This window comes from Dicentrarchus labrax, unplaced genomic scaffold (genome assembly GCF_905237075.1).
Source record: "Dicentrarchus labrax unplaced genomic scaffold, dlabrax2021, whole genome shotgun sequence".
Taxonomy (NCBI): Eukaryota; Metazoa; Chordata; class Actinopteri; family Moronidae; genus Dicentrarchus; species Dicentrarchus labrax.
In genome coordinates, this window is record NW_026136712.1 from 21,653,143 (window position 1) to 21,673,061 (window position 19,919).

General features: G+C 40.2%; 1 protein-coding gene across 1 annotated transcript; it reads left to right on the top strand.

Annotated features, from left to right (window-relative positions):
* The first annotated feature begins 348 nt into the window (after positions 1–348).
* On the top strand, positions 349–19,572 carry kcnj16a (potassium inwardly rectifying channel subfamily J member 16a). Its single transcript, XM_051416700.1, has 3 exons — positions 349–364; positions 10,617–10,740; positions 16,783–19,572. Exon 3 carries the CDS (start codon positions 16,795–16,797, stop codon positions 18,082–18,084), a length of 1,290 nt encoding a protein of 429 aa, XP_051272660.1. The 5' UTR covers positions 349–364; positions 10,617–10,740; positions 16,783–16,794; the 3' UTR covers positions 18,085–19,572.
* The last annotated feature ends 347 nt before the right edge of the window (positions 19,573–19,919 follow it).

A 19,919-nucleotide genomic window follows, 5' to 3' on the forward strand; every position in this document is an offset into this window, starting at 1 on the left:
AACTCAAACAGTTACATTTCTGTGAAATCTAAACTCACAGTAGTTTAAAAAAACAAATGATCACTGAGCGCTCTGTGGTCTGACGGGACTTTGTCCCCACTCCCCACATGCTGTCAGGTCAGTCATCTCTAAAGCGGTGTTTAATGTACAATGAGAGTGTCCAGGTGCATACTGTATGCTTTTAGAGGTAACACAACACTCCCAGCCACGATGAACTCCAAGCAAGGAACACAGCGTTTTTTGATAGGATTTAATTTCTGGCATTAGTGTTTAGTAGTAAAATTTGAGGACAATTAAGCCTTGAAAAGAAAGCATCAAAACTGTGCCTGTTTCCCAAGTTTTCAGAGTCGAGCAAGTCGGAAAAGTAAGTGATTGTCTCACACACATTAATGTGTAACTATGTGTCTTAAAAAAGATAAGCAAATACATTTGTGGTTTACTGTTTTTCCTTTCTAAGCATCAGTTTAATCACACAAATACAGTTTGTGAATGAGCTTCAGGTCTCATTAAGCTTTCTAAGCAATCTAGTTTTCCTGACTGTAAACTCTTTGGCAGTGTTAAAAACTATTTTTACCTCAGCACAGAGTTTAAAGTAAAACAAAGCCAAGACTTTCTTGACGGAGATCGTGGATGAATTAGGGGCTAAATAAGCAAGCTGTAGTCAAATCATTGAATTTCGACCTCATGCTAAGATCTGAACACTTGCCCTGCAGAACGCTGTCAATCTGATTGGAAACTTTTGTAGTTGATGTTCGAACCGAACTCTTGTAGCCCAAGACCGCAAGACAACGCTTGAAGTCGATGATATTTTTAGTGCAGCTGGAATGAGATTGTTTAAACAAAAAATATTTCCAAGAGATTCTAAGAGGTTGAATCATTTTGTCCGAGCACAGGCAAAAAGACATGAAGTTTGGCAGATCGACGACTGGATGTTAGATCACGGATCGTGTTACTTGAACTTAAAAAGAAATGACATAATTGTGCAAGAGAGGGAACAGATACGTTGCAAAAAGAAAACACCAAATCCTAACAAAAGTCAGCATTGAAGACACAACACGATGTAGCGGTAGCTCCTGCTTCCAAATGAAAATATAGTATGAGCTGAGCAAACACAGGCCCCGTTTTTATTGAGGTACCTAAGAGGCCGTTTACACTGCCTGTATAATAGCCAGTAAACAGCACAAATAGACGAAGGAAATTGTTTTTTTGTCTGTAAGTTTCAGACACCTTGATTTTATAGATCCAAACTCTTAAGTATGGCACCATAAACAGGGTTTATAAACCATTTGATCTGTGATTAAAAGCAAATAGGTTAATGGAGATTTTAATCTTTTATGAGTCTGTTTGATTAAATTAATGTCTTAAAGCAATAATACGCAGTATCGTGAGGCTTAGACTACACATTATATGATTATTACAGAGTTCGAGCCAGGATTGTCTGGGAGGGAGTCAACTGGGCCCATTAGTGCTGTTCTAGGGTCACTGCTGATGTCCAAAAGGAACATAAACAAAACTGTTCTGTACACTCAGTGCTTCAAAATAGTATTATATGATATTAAAATAAATTATATTAGACATTTATTCATTTTGTTTTGATTTACACTACAAAGAAGATCATTTAAAGCACTGCTTCCCAACCTTTCTCTTTCAGGGACCCCTTTGTTATCATTTATTAAACTGACTTAGTGACATTTTATGGATGTTTCATATTATATTAATAATATGAACCCAAACAGTGAACTGCAGGAAGTTTGTGTAAAACGAGTGATTTGGATGAATTTGGAGCAGATTATTTTCTGTTTAGGAAACTTTTTATACAATTCAAGTCTGTATTATGGATTTATTATAATTTTTAACAATCATACAGACTTAATAGGCTTATTTTTTGACAAATTCAGTGTTTTCTTGTCTCTGATGACTTGTATAAACCTACTGTGTATATTTTTTAAGCTTTCTTACATGCCTTAAAATCAACCCAATGAATCTTTGGTGACCCCTTGGCTGGAAACCACTGATTAAAAGGACCAGTGTGTGGGATTTAGTGGAATCTAGTGGTGAAGCTGCAGATTGCAACCATTTGAATACAGCTCTGCCTTCCAAGCACTCTGTAGAAGAGGACCCGTAGAGGCCCTGTAGATAAAAAAAATGTTTCATTTTCTAGTTGAGCTCAAAAAATTACAGCTGATACAGATAAATGAGAAGCTTGCTGTCAGAACAGATTGTGCTTTATTTCAAGGCGGACAGTTGAGCGCAGAGCGGTCGCAACTATGGGAAATTATACGTTCTACGGGCGTCACTGTTGCATTGTCTCATTTCTTCTTCTGTATAAGGAAGCAATATTGAAAGTAAGAGAAATTAAAGATACACGAAGCAGCTGAAAAGCAGCGAGAGAAGAAAGAAAAGTGAATATGGAAACCTCCAAAGTTCGCCAAACGATCCGGTGTGGTTGAGAGCCAGCATAAAGTAGCTGTTCCTGCTGGTGGTGCTGGGCTAGATTAGCGTCACATCACAGCCTCATGAGCCGTGACACTAGAATGCTTATGAAACTCGCACACACACGCACATTCACACAACACATAGCAGTTGCTTCTGAATGAAACAAGAGACACAGGGAAATTACTGGAACATCACGGATCCTCGGCCAGCGCAGTGAACCCCCAAATTCCCTCCTGAACGATTTATCACATTTTTGGTCTGTACATGAAGAGTGTGTGTGTGTGTGTGTGTGTGTGTGTGTGTTCTCTTATTTAAGAGCATTGAGATTTAAACAAGAGCATTTTGAAATTTCAGCTGTTTCCTATACAATCGAGTAACAATTGCTAACCTAAATCTTCTGTAATCCAAAGACGGACGAAACACAAGAGAATAAAGACACGCAGGGTGACAATTATACATCTCCATGCAACTATGCCTTTCATGTTCATTACAGTCCACACTTCAGCACAGGATGCAGCCTCTCCCCTCGACTCCCCTCTCAAAGATGGGAACTCCCTGTAACATTTGTGAGGGACCAAAAAGCACCTGAAAGTAGGTGTTTTATGCCTTTAATGGATAGTAGACAGTAGGGGTCCATCATTGGTTGTTGGTTCTGAATTTGACAAAAATAAGCCTAGGTTTGAGCACCACTCACAATTCTTTATTTGAGTAAAGAAATGGAAAGACTTCCTGTGCTGTGCTCCATATCTTATTTACGTGAAAGTATGAGGAGTAAAATATACTGGTGGTCTTCATTCCTCTGGCAAGTCTTTTTTCCAGAGAAATTGAGTAACTCCAAAACAACTTCAGCACGGCAACGTCATAGACAGAAACAGACACCAAACAACCTGACATTACTCTGGATTTGAATGAATTCAAACAGGATAAAACTATGTATTGTTATTGCTATTCAAGAATCATTATTATAGTGTAAATGTATTTCATTACAAGTGAGTGAAATAGAAAGTTTAGTTTTGTTGTCACATGAAAACCTCAAAGGTTTCACATCATTGATAGGAAGGATAAATTGTAGTTTCAGATTTTATTTTCTAATGTGATCTGCCAGTACACGCAGTATTTATTCATGCCATGTAGATTAAAGTCATGTATGGGGGCAAAATACCTTCATGTACAGCAAGTGGTTCCTAACCTCTTTCCTTAAGGGACCCCTTTTCTATCACTGAGTAAACTGACGACCCCTGACTAAATGTATTTTATTTCAGAGAACAACTGATAAACTGTACAATGAACCCAAATAAGTAAACACAATAATTACTGGACGTTTGTGTAAAACGAGCGATTTGGATGATTTATTAGCAGATTATTTCCTGTGAATATTGATCAGAGATGAGTTTTCCTGAAATTTTTTCTAACTTTTTATCCAATTCTGTCTCTATTGTGTATTTTCTAACAATCATACACACTTAATATGTTTATTTTTGACAAATCTAGTGTTTAAACCAACAACCAGCGATGAACCCCTACTGTCTACTATCCATTAAAGGCATAAAACACCTACTTTCAGGTGTTTTTTGGTCCCTCACAAATGTTACAGCGAGTTCCCATCTTTGAGAAGGGAGTCGAGGGGAGAGGCTGCATCCTGTGCTGAAGTGTGGACTGTAATGAACATGAAAGGCAGGTCGGTCGATACAAGGTGAAACAAGAGGCAGGATGTACAGCCCAGCGTTCCCTGCTCTGTTAGGAGTCATTATCAGGCAGCTGAACCGCAGTGAACCGAACTCCAGCAGCTGCTAAACAGCCGACAAGCTTCCTAACTGCAAAGCTGTTTGTTTGCTTGTTCTGTCTTTCAGGAGAAGACACACTGAATCATTTCATGCCAACCACACAAACCCGCTAAATGCCAGCATACACACTGCATGCATGCAATCGCTCACACGCTTCTTCACATGTACGTGCACACACACGCTGCGCAGATGGCCAAGAGATAGACACACACGCAAACAAAAACATGCTCACACACACACACAGGAAACAAATGTGGGATTGGGACATTTACCACCAGGGCTTCCTGAGTGGACACCCAGCATGGCAGCGGGTTCTGGCACATCCCCAAAGAAAAGAAAGGTCTAAAAATATATTGTGTAAGTGTAGCTACTGACAGCTGTGGGTACTGCAGCACAGAACCTAAACATAATGTGTATTTTAGTTCATTATTACACTAAATGTAAGAGCTGTGATTGGTTTATGGAATATTATTATTGTTGCTACTGTACAACAGTGGGAAACACTGAGCAGGGCTCACCTGTCCTATTGGCTGTCTGTACCCGGACTGGGAGCTCAAAGGACAGGGGAAGTTTAAACACTGCTAGCTGAGGAGCAGAGGGACCCAGCTGATTTCCAGCAGCTCCGACCAGGACTCTGACTCCTGATTTGCAACAGAGAGTGCAAGTAGCCATGGCCAGGTTGAGTCTTTTCACAGAATCAATTTCTTCAAATTGAAACCATCGACATATAAAAGATGGACGTCTCCACTTCCTCCCACAGTACAAAAATGAAGCCACTCTGAGCCAGAGTCTGCGCAGTAGTGATCAGGGTTGGTATCGTGGTATCGAGTCCGGCCCACTAAATCGCAATCATGGCGTGAAACCCTCTTACCCATGACTTAAAGTAACTAATTAAAACCAAACTGATCAGTAAAACACTTTAACAGACATCAGTGTGATAAGAAAGGGCGTTATGACCTACGCTGCAGTCAGCCACCAGAGGGCGATCGAGATGTTTCGGTTTCACTTTCAGAGAGCTGTCATGTCGTCCATCTTTATACAAGCCAATGGTTGATAGATGTATAAAATGTTTTAAACCTTTTTCGAGTTGTTAGCGTCTCCATGACATCCCGTTATAATACATCCACGTTCGACAGCTAGTGATGCTGCCCCACAGAACTGCTCTTCAAACGCATTACCAGTCATCATAAGTTTACATTAATAAAGATAAAGTATTCATTTTAATTCAGCATCCCACTGCTATGTAGGTAGGCTATGTAAGCCTAAACACGATGTTACAGATTTGTCATTCTTCCTGGGCAAGTCATCCCACTCAGCTCAAGTGAGTGAGTGTAGCTGCCAGACTCAACCTGACTCATTCATGGGTTGTCCCGCTTCCTATGTTTGAGCGTCTGTGCCACCGTAGCAGGCAGCGTGAGCAATATCTTATGATGACAGCGAGTGGGCGTGGGCAGTGTGAGTGGCATATAGGGCTGGAGATTGGTTGGAATGGTTGGAAGCAATACGTTGAGTCCAAGTGTGAACCTCTCTTGAAGTCACCCATTGGTTTGTGGAGTACTGTTTTGAAGCCTTGAGTTTGACATTTTGGTTGTCGCCATGACAGTTTGTCAGAGCCAGCGGAGGTGACATACTGCGAATTGAGCTGCTCTCATCAGTTTTCACAGGAAACAATGGCAGCTCGCCTGGTCACACACGATCTGGTATTTCAGATAAACAGTAAAATATGTTTGTGAACAGATTTTAGGAGAGAAATAGTCAACACAGCAACAGAATCTGGATCCATATCTGATCAGCACTGCCTAGTTTGATGGTTTGATCTGCGTTTGGTGCGTTGAGCTGGACGGACTCACTGAGAATGAGCTGTCAATCACAAGGTAGCCCCGCCCTAAAGCATACCCTGCTTTATGGTCTATTTTACTCTAAATGGGACCATCAGTTACTAAATGAACATCATGCTGTATGGAAGAAGACTGAAACTAGAGACTGAGACCAGAAACTCATCAGGAAACTGTTCGGCTCATTTCTCCGTAAGACTGAATGATATCTGTGTGTTATTGCAGCCAATGGAGCTGCCCCCTGCTGGTAATTACATAAACTTCAGGTTTAAACTCTGTCCATTTTATATACTCAGTGGTCTTATCAACGAAAAGTCAGGGATTCATGTTTTTTCATTTACAGTGAGTTCACATTTGACAGGCTGACCTGGTAACTATAGACACTAAAAAGAGTCGGTCAAGAATATTCGTTAGTTCATTTTCACCCATCACGAGGTGCAGGAGTCCCTGCAGACTGGGTACATAGTTTCCATATTGACGCTGTGTGAGTCTGTGCCTCACTTGAAGAAAAATACATTGAAACTGAAATCGACCGCTACCTCAGTTCACCTTTTCTGTGATGCAACTTGTCAGCAAAGATCCTGACTAATCTTTTGTTATTTAAAAATGTCTTCCTTTTTTATTGAAATTTTGGAAAGGGTCTACGCGTAGAGAGCAGCCAGTGTCTGCATTTCACACCCTGAAATCTTTCTGGCCTCTTTAATTTTGTGCCTTGGCTTCGTGTTCGAACGTTTGATCAGAGCTCTGCGCACAACATCGTGCTCATGTATTTTTGTGGATCATTTTTATTGGGAACAAATTATTTCTTTTTCCTGGAAATGAGGTGATTTGTTATGGGTCCACTTTTTGCTGAGACCCCCGTTAACCCACCAACTGTGTGCACTGGTAACACTTCCACGCACACAGACACAAATGGACACGTGGACACACATGCACACACACAGATTTCTTCACTTTTAAAGAATGCAGTCAGGTTCATAAACATAAAAACTGGCGTTCTTTCACAGACATACTCTTAGACACCCAGAGAAATTTACTGTGAGGACCCCCCACTGTTCTCCAACTAGAAAAATAAAACCATTGAGTCATTTCATATGCCTTGCCCTCTTAGTCTACAGATTTTACAAAGGTGTCAAATAGCTTGAATTACTTAGTTTTCCTGCAGCAGGAGCCAGTGAGCATTTAGTGCTGTCACAGCAAAACACTGGAAGGATAAGTTTCATGACTGAATGACCCACAGAACCTCATCAAACTCTCAGTCGTACCTCGTGGTTAAAGCTGTTTGAATGTGTTATGTATTATTTTAGCCACTGGGACTCCATGAGAATGAGGAGATTGTGATTGTGAGTCCAGAGTGAGAGCTCTACAACTACAGATGAGAACGAGATCTATGGTCCCCAGAGGTTAAACCTTAATGACTCTTAAAAGCGAAATATTACAGGATGAATGTTTGCAAGTTAGTGTGTAAATAAAGCTAACATTTCATAGAGCTCTATTATGGTTTACGATATGATTTAATTTGGAACAATTCGATGCAATCTGATACAGTCCTTAACATTTGTTTAATGTAGACATTTATTTTTCATTCTAAATTAAAATAAACCAACTTTATAAAAGTGTCTGGAAAGTGTTATATATCTTGTGTGTTGTTGCTCGTGCTAGCTGTACCTTGACACCTACGAAGGCGGCGAGGAATCTGTGGATGCTGATACAGCTAGCACAAGCAAGAACATGTGAGATACGAGATTCCTTCTTATAGAATCCAAATGTCTTCCAAACTTTCGATTTTTCAGATTTGATGGCGCACTGTAAATCGTGTGAGCCACGCTTCACTAACGTTACTCTCGTAGCACTTGTGGCGAGACCCTGGCGTTGACCTTTTACCTTTCAGTAGAGTGGAGACGCTGTTTGCTGCAAAGCTTCAGTCAACAGATTCATGACTTTAGAATCAGACCATCAAGTTTACATTTACATCCATCCAGGTGTCCACATACTGATGTAGTCACATCTATAACGTTAAAACTGATATCCGACTCGTATCAGTAAATCCAAAAATTGTGTGTAACATTTAGGAATCTATTGTCAGAAATAAAATTTAATATTCATAACTGTTTTCATTATAATGTAGTATAATCACCTGAATATAAGAATCGTGTTTTCTGTATTTCACGCATTTTGCGGACACGGCTAGAAGCCACTAAATCCTACACACTTGACCTTCCAGATAGAGGGTTACATAATCTGAAAGTGGCATCTTACTCCAACACCCACACTGACTTTTTTTTCTTTACACCAAGTTTCATTTTCAGCCTCTGTCGTAACAAAGCTGCACAATGCTCTATTTTTATGGCAATGTGTACCTGCCTCCGGCTTTTTATTTATCCATTCAGCACCTTTCCCCAACTACAGTGTGTGCTGAGAAAGTGAGGGCGGCTCAAAAGGCTAGTTAAAAGGCACAAAACACCATTACACAACACTGTTCAGTAGCCATGTGCTCTGACACTTACACACTATTCATACAATAAACATTAACACGCCACCAGGATGGAAATGTCACGTTGACCTGACAGCAGTCTCCCATTTCCATCGTCCCAGATCTGTTTGTGGGTACATAAGAAAAACCGCCCGTGTTATCACAATACGTAAGACCTGCAAGCCTTTTCTCCACACCAACCACAGGCTGACTGTCAATAGTTTTCTATGTTTGAAACCTGAGTTAGGCTTTTTTTTTTTTTGTTCAGCTAGGGACAATGAGTTCGGTTGCAAAGTGGTTATTAAGCGAGGCAGAGATATTTGAGTTAAGCTCTCTAAGGAGTCTCATGCTGGGAATAAGGGATCTCTGGTCAAGTCGTTGAAAAAGAGAGGCACAAAGACAGGACAGTGTTCACCAATTTGTAATTTGCTGTTATGAATGAAAGAGGAGATCAAATTCTAATAGAGCAGCAAAAACGTTAACGTTGTTTTATGTTGTCCATGCGCAGGAAAAGCAAAGCTTCCGTCGGAGTAACTGACACTTTGCTAAAGATTAAGTTGAGTAGAAACTAAACCTTCTGGTAGGTTTGTATTATGGAATAGAACAGAAAGTAATATCTAATCATAGTGTACTGGCCAATATCAAATATCAATCCCACACTAATCCTCAGTCTCTTTTTTCTTTTTGAATTTAAAATCCTGAAACCTCCCTGCATACCACCGATGGGATTATGTGATGGTTACACAGTATAGGCTGTATATGTTACTCTATAAGATGTTGGAAAATAGACAGAGACAATAAAACGTTGTGATTATTAGTTGTAATAATTTTTCTGTCCACTGACTAACTGATTAAATAACTAATTATTTTAGGCAAAAAACTAGACAAATGAAACCAAAACTATCTGCGTGGCTGTAAATTCCACTTTTGGGTGTATTTATAAATAGATTTAAATACATTATTTGAACGTGTTTATGAGCGTGAGGGATAGAAGAATTGTGTCCACACTAAACAAATCATGTTTTTCTCTGGAAAACGTGATGGTGTTTTGGGGCCAGTCCGGGTATTTTTCAATGGATCATATCGACTAAGATAAAGCCGATAAAAGTCCGATCCTTTATTCACTGACCCCTGCTGTTCACCTCAGCCTGCCGACAGCCGACACCGTGACGTTTCATCCCGTATGTGCAGTGAAACTGTGAATGTGAAAAATGTTTGTTTGGTTCTGTTTTGGTTTGTCGTTCAGATTGTGGGTCTTTGTTTCATTGATGTGGGAATGTTGAGAAATCCATATAAATATTATTTAAAAAAATGAATTGGGCGTACCAGGGCGAGTGACTGACGCTCGGATTGGAGTCAAAGGATCTGACTGATTGTGTCACCAGGGGCGTGTCCAGAGGGAGGGCCTGAAATCTGATTGGCCACCCCAGGTTCCACCCCTTTCTTCTTCCACTCCGCACTGTCTTTCAGAGGCTGTAGTGGGCTCTGTATTAAAAGTAGACTGAAGATACTGACATCATATTAAACTAAATGACCCAACGCATATATTGGTACTAACCAATGTTATGCTAGCATGTTGGGAAAGAGGCAAAAATTTAGTGATGGAAAAACTGGAAAGGCCAGTGCTCAAGTCAGTGCTCCTCTTGTCAAAAAAGTCTCTGTGTGTCACCTCAGTTTCAGTAGTCCTGTTCTCCAAGTTAAACTTTCATTTATATCTTAATTCAAGCTTTTCAACTTAATACTTTTTAAGAATAAGTGGTGCTAAATTAAGTAGACAGCAGCTGTTATTTCAATATGAGATACATATTTAATCAACATTTAGGTCAATATAATATTGGAATAAGAAGAAAGACTTGTGTAGTTTTCTCCTAAACAACCAAACAGTGTGTTGCTTTAAACAAAGGTATCATATCACAAAGTGCAATCATGCACCAAAGCCCAACACACACACACACACACTCATGAATATTCACACTCATGAATATTCACATCCACCTGCAGACACACACACTCAGAGATACAAACACTCACCTGTCTGTGTGACACCATGTGATGCTGAAGGGAGGTGTTAATCTTTAGTTTTTGCAGTGACAAGAGGCCCGGCTCATTCCACCAGGTGACTGTTGGCGCTACTGTACAGCCCCTCGGAGAGCTTCCCTCCCCAGGTACAGACGTTCCTGCAGCTCCTCCAGCATTTACTGTTACAGACAAGGTAGGCATCGATCTGGGAAATCTGTTGTTTCTGTTACATTTATGCAGAAATTGCAATGTCAAACTGTTAAATTCAATATTAAATGTGGAGATCTGTGAATTCTGTGAAATCTTGTGAATTGTTGAAGATATGTTGGTCTCGTGGAAGCATTTAGATACAAAAAAAAAGTGTTTATTTTACTGTTTACTCAGAATAAATGCTCTGGAAAATAATGTACATTCTTAAAAAGACTTTAAAGTGGCTTATGAATAACATATATGACCCTTCTTGACCATTCAACCAGATGCATACTATAAAATTACAAGTAGCTGGTTGTTTGAAGGTGTCAAACTGAGCTGAGGCAACAAGTAAGTGAAGGTTGTGGACAGTAGAACAATCGGTAACCCGAGCTGCAGTATTAAGAGTGGTAATACAATGCCTGAATGGTTAAAACACAAAACAAGATGTGTTCAAGGTGATAAGTAATGTTTGCGATCGTGTTTCACAGTGAAATCTGATAAAATTCAGATGTCATGCGAAAGAAAACAGTTAATATTGCACAAATTGGAAGAAGAAGAGGCATCACTGCTGACACAACAGGACTGACTCTGTTTCATAAATATGAGACTATTGAGCTTTAAAACACTGAGTTGTGCTAGACTGGTAATTCTGAAGGTCACGTTGGTCTTAAAGACAAATCATACAGCAGTAGTAAGAGAGGAAAATCTCAAACGGACTGATATACGAACAGTTACAGGCCTACAAATCCTGCGTCTGGTTTCAAGTGCTTCCTCTTTAAAAGCAACATTAAACGCTATTTCTGATGGAGCAAAACCAAACACGCGCTCTGCTCCACTTGGCACTTTGAAGCTTGGATAAACCATTAACCTTCAGGAACAGACGACACAACCCCTGACCTGATCACGTAAAAGCGTTCTGGCCTTTAAACGGCATTTTAGAGGACTTCCAATGCAGATCAGCGACAACAAATTTGACACTTGTTTCTAGAAAAAGTCCTCAAACAAGTGGAGCGCTGCCAGACGGGTCATTTGACAAACGAGCGAGAGGCTAAGACGCAAATATTTTGCAGCGTTGAGGTTTCGAAGGTCATTAGAGGTGGCAGAAAGCCCCAGGGCAAGAGCTAAGACTAGCCACCCGTGTACCCGGTTCTGTTCCAGTGAGCCACAGATGGGTGGCACAATGTCATTTGCAGTAAGTGAGCATGTAATGGAGTTGTAAGTGCCCCAAGCAGGAGAGGAAACAAGCCAATTGCCTAAGTTGTTTCCAGAGTTCATCCTTCCATCCCTATTGTCAGCAGTGGATGACAGACCTTTAGTCTAACTTTAGAATACAAAAGGACCCTCTTGGAAAATCTTACTGTGAACAACAAACCTCAGGAATATAAAGAATCGTGGCTTTGTTCAGAGAAAGTGCAGTGGAAACTTTATGCCAAAGGTCAGGACGTGTTTTGGTTGTAAGTGGTTGTTCTGTCTGATGTCTTGTTTTGTACACAGAGCTGCTTGTTTCAGGTCATAAGCTCCACAGAGTGAATGTGGAGAAAACAGCTCAACCTAGTGGGTCAACACAATACCGGGAACCATCAGGGCAGACTGAAAAGTGCTGCTCGGTGGGGGGAAAACCACACGATACAGTAACAATGCTAATTACTTAATTAGCAGAGCATTTTAGTGCTTGAAAAACAACAGAATCCCTTATATATTGCGCCGGTATATTAAGCAGACTTGTGAGTGGTGGAAATTCTTCCTCAGTATCTTGAACCATTTAAAAAACATTCAGTGTTAATTAAAAAGTATTTTCATGGCCCGATACTCCAGATGCTATTATGGTCAAAATCACTACGACAACAGTTACATCACGTTAAAAAATGTGGAATTAAGAGCGGATTAATTGTGTCTTTTGAGGTTTAGCTTATTAGCTGACCACATGACACAAAGTGGCAGGATCCTAATTTAACTTTTGTGCCCGCGAGGGCTCAGACTTCATTTATTTCACTTTCTTTGATGACAACTGGAGCAGAACTACTGTTTGAACTGCAGCATTAACACTTAAAGCTGCAGCGGGACATTTTTTATAAAAATATTTTTTGTCATATTTGCTTAAACTTTTAATGTATCCTGACATTAGTACATGAGACAATTAATGTGTGCAAAAATCAGGTTCCTTTGGGTCCTCCTGGTGCGCCTAATGACGTTTGTAAGAATCCACCAGGCCCAAACAAAAACAACCAATCAGAGCCAAGAAAGACTGTTGATTGTTTAGTCTCATTGTCAGAGAGTCAAAGTCAGTCTTTGGGACTCTGTAAATGTGACTCAACAATCAACTGTCTTCAAGCCTCCAACCCAAAGTGTCTTTCTATCTTTCTCGGCTCTGATCGGTTGTTTTTGTTTGGGCCTGGTGGATTCTTGCAGTTGCCATTAGAGGCACTAGGAGGAGCCAGAGGAAGCTGATTTTTCCATACATTAATTGTCTCATGTACTACTGTCAGGATATAGTGAAAGATTCAGCAAATATAACTAAAAGCTTTTTTTTTGTTTAAGTTCCCTACTGCAGCTTTAATTGTGAAATATGATGTATTTTATAAAGATATTTGTTTTATGACAGTGAAGTTAAATATAGCAGTTCAGTACTGAAATGAAAGGCCTATAATACCGTCGACTTCTTGAAATAAATAAGATCTTCCTAACAACCCTACCCCCTCCTGATGCTCTAAATGCTGTGATGTGTTTTCCTATTTAAACCAAACCATAAATACCCTTCCAGTTCAGGGACATTTTCCTCATGAAGATGAGTTTGATTTAAAGAAATAATTATTTGCATTATTTGGCTGTAAAATGGATACTCTGAGTTCACAATAAGCTAAAGTCCATCCATTGATATTCCAGTGTAAAAGTGAAATGTGCTTAAGAAACTAATATTTATACAAATATTTACATTAGAGAAGCCGAAATCTCAGAAATTGGAAATTTTTTCTTAAAAAATTATTACAAACGGTGAATCAATACCGAAATGGATGCATCTCTGCTGTAGAGGAAGTAATGTTAACCATGTGTACCATCTAAGTTTAGCATGTTAGCAAGCTAAAATTTGTTAATTATTACATATGAGGCTGACGTAATGGACAAATTAATGGTTATGGTGCTAAATGAAAGGTTAAAGGATCATTTGAATGGAGTCAAGATATTTCACTCAAAACCATGAACGTCAACTGAAAATAGTTGCCAGATCATTTTCTGTCCATCGACTGATCATTGCAGCTGAGACTGAAATTCAAGTTCATTCAAAGTTGTAAAAGCACAGAACAGCATCAATAAGCTAACAGACAGCATACCTGTGTAGTGCTACTGAGGAAGAACAGATAACTGCATGTTTGATCATTTTTTAAGAGAATACAAATCTGCAGATTGAGGTTTGATTTCAGACTGATAACCTACGAATGCTGCAGTCACTCAGCGTCTCTTGGATTTTCCAGTAGGATGCTGCATTTTTCTCCTTTTGTCCATATCAGGGTATTTAGGAGGGGATTATGGGAAGCTAATAGGACGTTATTTCTATGACCTCATGGAGTGAGCTCCACAGTCTGGCATTGGGGATGTTCGCTGTAGCCAGGAGAAAGTGGAGTCTGTGACTGGAGCCCAGTTCACTCAGTCAGATAGCGGTGATTCAAACCCCATTTGTTTTGGGCGTAGAGGATGCTCTCAGTGGTTTGGCTGTGATTGATCCTTCCTCTGCCCGTGATCGCACCATGACACTATTCCAGTTTCCACATTCATTTTTCCCCTGCTAACTTAGACCAGTTCGGTCCTGTGGCGCTTCCTTTATTGGCCCTCTGACAGTTCTTTGACCTCCACCCAGATTTAAAAAAAAAAAAAAAGGGTCTTGGGACATTGCTTTGGACAACAGCGAATCTTTGCATGGAAACATTATTGTATGTTTACAGAGAGTTTAATGTTACTGGGGATGAAAGCATCCTACTATAAACAGATTGTTTAAGTAGATTTAAAGAAAAGTCTTCTGTATCTGTACAGCATTTGATGCATTTACATAATTTCAGCTGTTTAAACCAACTAATGCTAGTCAGACGCTGATAAAACAGTCAAAAAGTGACTTTAAATGCATTTAATGCACTATAGCATCTGCTCAATTTGTAAAACCCATCAGCAGCATTAAATGTAGAGTGCAGATATTTATAAAACTGCAAGGATTCTGTGGAGCTCAGGTTTGTGCTGCACCTTATGTGCCTTCGGTTTATTGCACAAGAATAAAAAGAATCGGTGGCACATCAGCAGCAGGAAACAAGCTGCAGCCCAAGCAACTGTTGCAATGGGTTCTGCATCTCCAGGCAACTGCCCCGTTATGATTAAATGTATTGACACAGTACGAAAGAGGCAGGAAAAAGAAAATCATGCATGGTAAACATTCCCAGATTGCTATCTTAAAAATAGACCTACAAAGCAATCAAAGCACGAAAAAACTAAATTGGAGACAAAATATGAAAGAAAACATGTGAATGAAATTATGAGTACAACCCATAACGGAAAAGAAACAAACAAAAAATGAAAACCAGCATCAAAACATAGACTTTTTTCCCTTGTCAGTTATTTTTTTTGCTGTCAGCAGAGTGCTGCTCATTATGTATTTATATTAGATACTACAGGAGGGAGAGCGAGAGGTTGGAGATTTCCAGTCATCTGCCAATGTTTTTGATACACGGAAGACTCTGCTGTTAATCGTTTCCTCCAACAATAGCGGCTGGAAAAGAAAAAGTCGGAAAATGGGCAAGACTGGTTTAGGTGAATGGCTGTTTTCTGTATCAGAGCAACAGGGAAAGCCCTTTGGGTGTATTCTGAATGACCTGTGTAGAAGTTGCAGCATGACAACAGTCAATTTAAATGACTTTTGTTGACTCTGAACTTATATTTTACACAAGATTTGCATAAATTCTACTCATTGTCACAAATTTCCTTTTCCAACTGTGGAAACACACATACTGGCCAATACATGAATTAATCTATACTTACTTTGTGTCTTTATATGTAATACTACAGCATATGTGCTTTAATATGGAACTAAAATCTGTGTGAAATGCATATTTCTTTAATAGTCCTCTAAACTAGTGCAGAGGTTTACTTACAGCCCCAACAAAAGTCTGTATTTCCGTGTCAGATTGGTGTATTCGTGTTGCAAGTGAGAACTTCAACGTCCTCATGTGGGTCAGAGATCAGACAGCTTTCAGTCGCTGTTTTCAGACTCGTCTGTCTGCTCCTGCTGTTGTGACCTGCATTACTCTAATGACCTCCTCTCAGTGTTTTGGGTCAGTTGAACAACAAACCAACAAACTACAAAGGTCTTTGTAAATTCACAGGACATTTGGGACACTATATTTTTCATATAAGCCCACATTTTCCAGTAAAAGGGTTTCTTACCTATACGAAGCTTTGGATTAAGCCATAGCCATGTTAAAGGGAACAGTAAGGATCTGAGTTATAGTTTGCAGACACTGTTTTCACTGTATCATCTGCAAATCCAAAATAACAGGATGAGTTTTAACACTCCAAAGTGGCTGGGCAGAGATGAATACAAGAAGGACTTCTCAGTTCAAATCCAAGGTGGTGCCCTCTCCGGCGGAAGTGACCAGTGGGCCAGATGTCTGAGATTAAAAGCATAGTGGTACAAAAATTACAAAAATTGAAACTATTTTTTACAATTTTCACTTTCTCCCGCAATTTAATTGCAAAAAAATGGCTAAAAACATTGTGATGTTTTATAAAAGCTGTCGTGAAATCAATCATTTTAGGCCTCAACAATCCCTAAAAAAGCCTGCCAAATCCTGGAGGGACTATATTACCAATTAGCTGGTCTTCATATACTGTATTATTTACAAATTTTAGATTCTGTCGCCCCCCAATGGTAGCATAAAAGAATACATTGCGACAGGCAAACAACTAAAATACTAAACAGTGACTTTAACGTAAAGGCTCAAAGTCGATGTGTTGATAATGATATTTACCAAATTGCTAACCGTTCTTTGCTATCTTCCTACAGACTTCCTGGAAGATGCATAAACAATATGCATCAGTGAGTCCGACTGAAGACATCAGTGTGAAGACAGAAAATGGACCTCAGCCAAAGAAATACCGGTACATACGCAAAGAAGGCAGCTGTAACGTTGTGTTCCGCCATGTTCCCGAAGAGTGGCTGCTGTTTGTGACTGACATCTTCACCACGTTGGTGGAGATCAGATGGAGGGTGATGTTCCTGATCTTTGCCCTATCTTACATCCTGTCCTGGCTCTTCTTCGGCATCCTCTACTGGGTCATCGCTCTCGCTAACGGTGACATGAAAGACCACACAAATGACCCCTGCGTGTACGAGGTGCGCAGCTTCACGGCTGCTTTCCTCTTCTCGCTTGAAACTCAAACCACCATTGGCTACGGCTTCAGAGGAATGTCAGAGAACTGCATGATTGCTATCATCGTCGTCACGGTGCAAGATGTGATCAGCTGCTTCATCGACACGTTTGTCATCGGAATCGTTGTCGCCAAAATGGCCTCGGCCAGAAAGAGGGCGCAGACGGTGGGCTTCAGCAACTGTGCAGTCATCAATCTTCGTGATGGTTACTTGTGTCTTTCCTGGAGAGTCGGCGACTTTCGCAAGCACCACCTGGTGGAGGGGGTGGCTCGTGCCCAGATTGTCCGCTCCACGGTGCATGCCACAGGGAAAATGGACGTGACCTACGAAGATCTGGTCATCCAGCAGAGGGATGTCATCCTGGTCACGCCCACTACTGTCTTCCACAGGATCGAACCCGGCAGCCCTCTGTACAAGATGAGCTTGGTAGATCTGCGTAAAGCAGACTTCGAGCTGGTGGTTTCTTTTACCTACACGGACGACTCCACGGGTATGCTGCATCAGACCCGTACCTCGTACACTCCAGCTGAAATCCTCTGGGGTCAGCTGTTCCAGGAGATGATCAGGGTCAGCAGGAGGAACTACAGGGTGGATTACACCTTGTTCAATCACACCGCCAAAGTGCTGGTGCCTGAGGTCAGCGCTGAGGACTATGAACACAAGAAGCAGCTGCGGCCCTCTCCTCGACATTCCCCGCGACATTCCCCACGCCCTTCCCCGCGACATTCTCCTAGATCTTCCCCACGCCCCTCTCCGAGGTCACAGCGGCAAAATCATCACGTAAAACTACTGAAACCCCCAATGCTAACTGTGGAGCTTGTGAATGATAGTCGCCCCGAACCAACTGATTCAACATCTCGAGCAGACAGTCAACATCAAGACAGTTTGACTCTGCCAAATGACCTCGCAAGTCCAGGAATAAAGTATGATGTTTGAGGCGGTCAGACATTGTCCATTTCTTCAAAGAAACCTAAGCTAAAGACGAATGTTAAGGTTGCTACTGAATCTCATTCACTGTCAGAATGTTCAAAGTTGTGGCATCTTTGTTTTTTGTGTAATTTTTGTTTAAAGTGACACTCGAGCCAAGATCTGTCCTCTGAGTATCAAACCCTTCATAGTTTAACAAGACTAACACAGGGCGCATGGTAGCAAACCTGGTAGAGTCTTTACCGCAGTGGCCCGAGTTCAGTTCCAACCTGTGGCTGTTTGCTGAATGGTGACTAAGACTAATACCACCACACGAGTGGCTTTGTCAGGCAGTGCTTTGAGCTAAATGCTAATGTCAGGATGCTAACATGCTCACAATGACAATGCTAACATTCTGATGTATATCATGTATAATTTTTACCATGTTTACTATCTGTGTTAGCATGCTAACATTGGCCAATTAAAACAATGGAAAAACAAATGGACAGAGGAGACTTGCAGTTATGCTGCAGGGGCAGTTTGAGAGGTTTATGTGGATGTTTTGATTATTTTTCCCTTCATTAAAACTGCTCACTGTTCGAATTTACTGTCACTGGTGTAGATTTATGCCGACCGCAGCAGCTGCGTTCCTTCAGTGACGAAACTACAAGAAAGAAAGAATACAACACCTGTAATGTACAGAGGCTAGTTATTTGGAATATATATATATATATATATATATATATATATATATATATATATATATATATATATACAGGTTTTAATAATTATAATCTTTATAGGATTATTGTAACATTTAGATTTATGTTTATTATCAATAATGAAAGATATAAGTGGATAAAATAATTGCTTTTACACTTTATATGGACCTTGAAGTGAGATTGTTTTGTCAACTGCTGTTTCCAAGGTCAAAAATGAACTTTCAATCTCAACCTGAAAGCAAACAGTCTTTAAAACGTTCAGAAAAGATCACAAGATCCAGACGGAAGCTCCAACACAGCCACTGAATGGACCTCGTGGTGAGGTGGTTTCGTCAACTGTATTACTGTTTATATTCTGTGTAAAAAGAAATTATGTAAAGAAATATGAGATTAGACCAAAACTTTAGAGTGTGAATGTATGTAAAAAAAAAAAAATAGGGTCAGAAGTCAGAGGGTGGACTTAAGGAACGTCCCCTATTGTGAGTAAAGTCAGCAGAGTTTATATGAAAAACATGTACGTTTTCTTCATGTTTGTGGTGGTGGAATCCCATTTGTTTAGTATCAACCAGAACGTCACACAGAAATAAGTGAACTGAATAAGTGTGATGAAGCTTGTTTATTGTCTTAGATTTTTGTAAATGACAAATAATATTTTACATCCTAGAATATGAGGATCTGCTGTAACAGACTGAACAAGTGTATTTCTAATATTGCTAATAAAGTACCATCAGATCAGATTTTTATAAATAAGGCAATATCAGTGTCAACAATTTCAATAAAGTGATGTTTAAATGTCTGGTTTGTGTCTTCGCTTCCTGTAATGTTCATGTTATCTGTCCGAGGTGGATCATGGTTCTCGTCGAAGAACAAAAGGTCACTTTGATGTCAAGTAACCAGACAGACAAAAGTAACCAGATGCTGCTTGGTTGGTTTGATTTGCATCACTGTGTAATCCCATTAAAAACATGTATTCTTTTTATCATCTTTCCAGAATAGATCAATCAAAAGCTCGTGATGTTATTCAGACCTCCAACTCGGGGGCTCGAGTTTGAAGTTCCCTCGGCTTCTGATCCTGTTAGAGAGACCCAGCACAGACCTCGTAATGCTTGGGGGGTGGGGACAGTTGCACTGCCACCTTGTGCT

What these genes read in the sequence shown, in the direction of transcription:
- kcnj16a (XM_051416700.1), top strand. Translation starts at nt 16,795, where the DNA reads ATGCATAAACAATATGCATCAGTGAGTCCGACTGAAGACATCAGTGTG.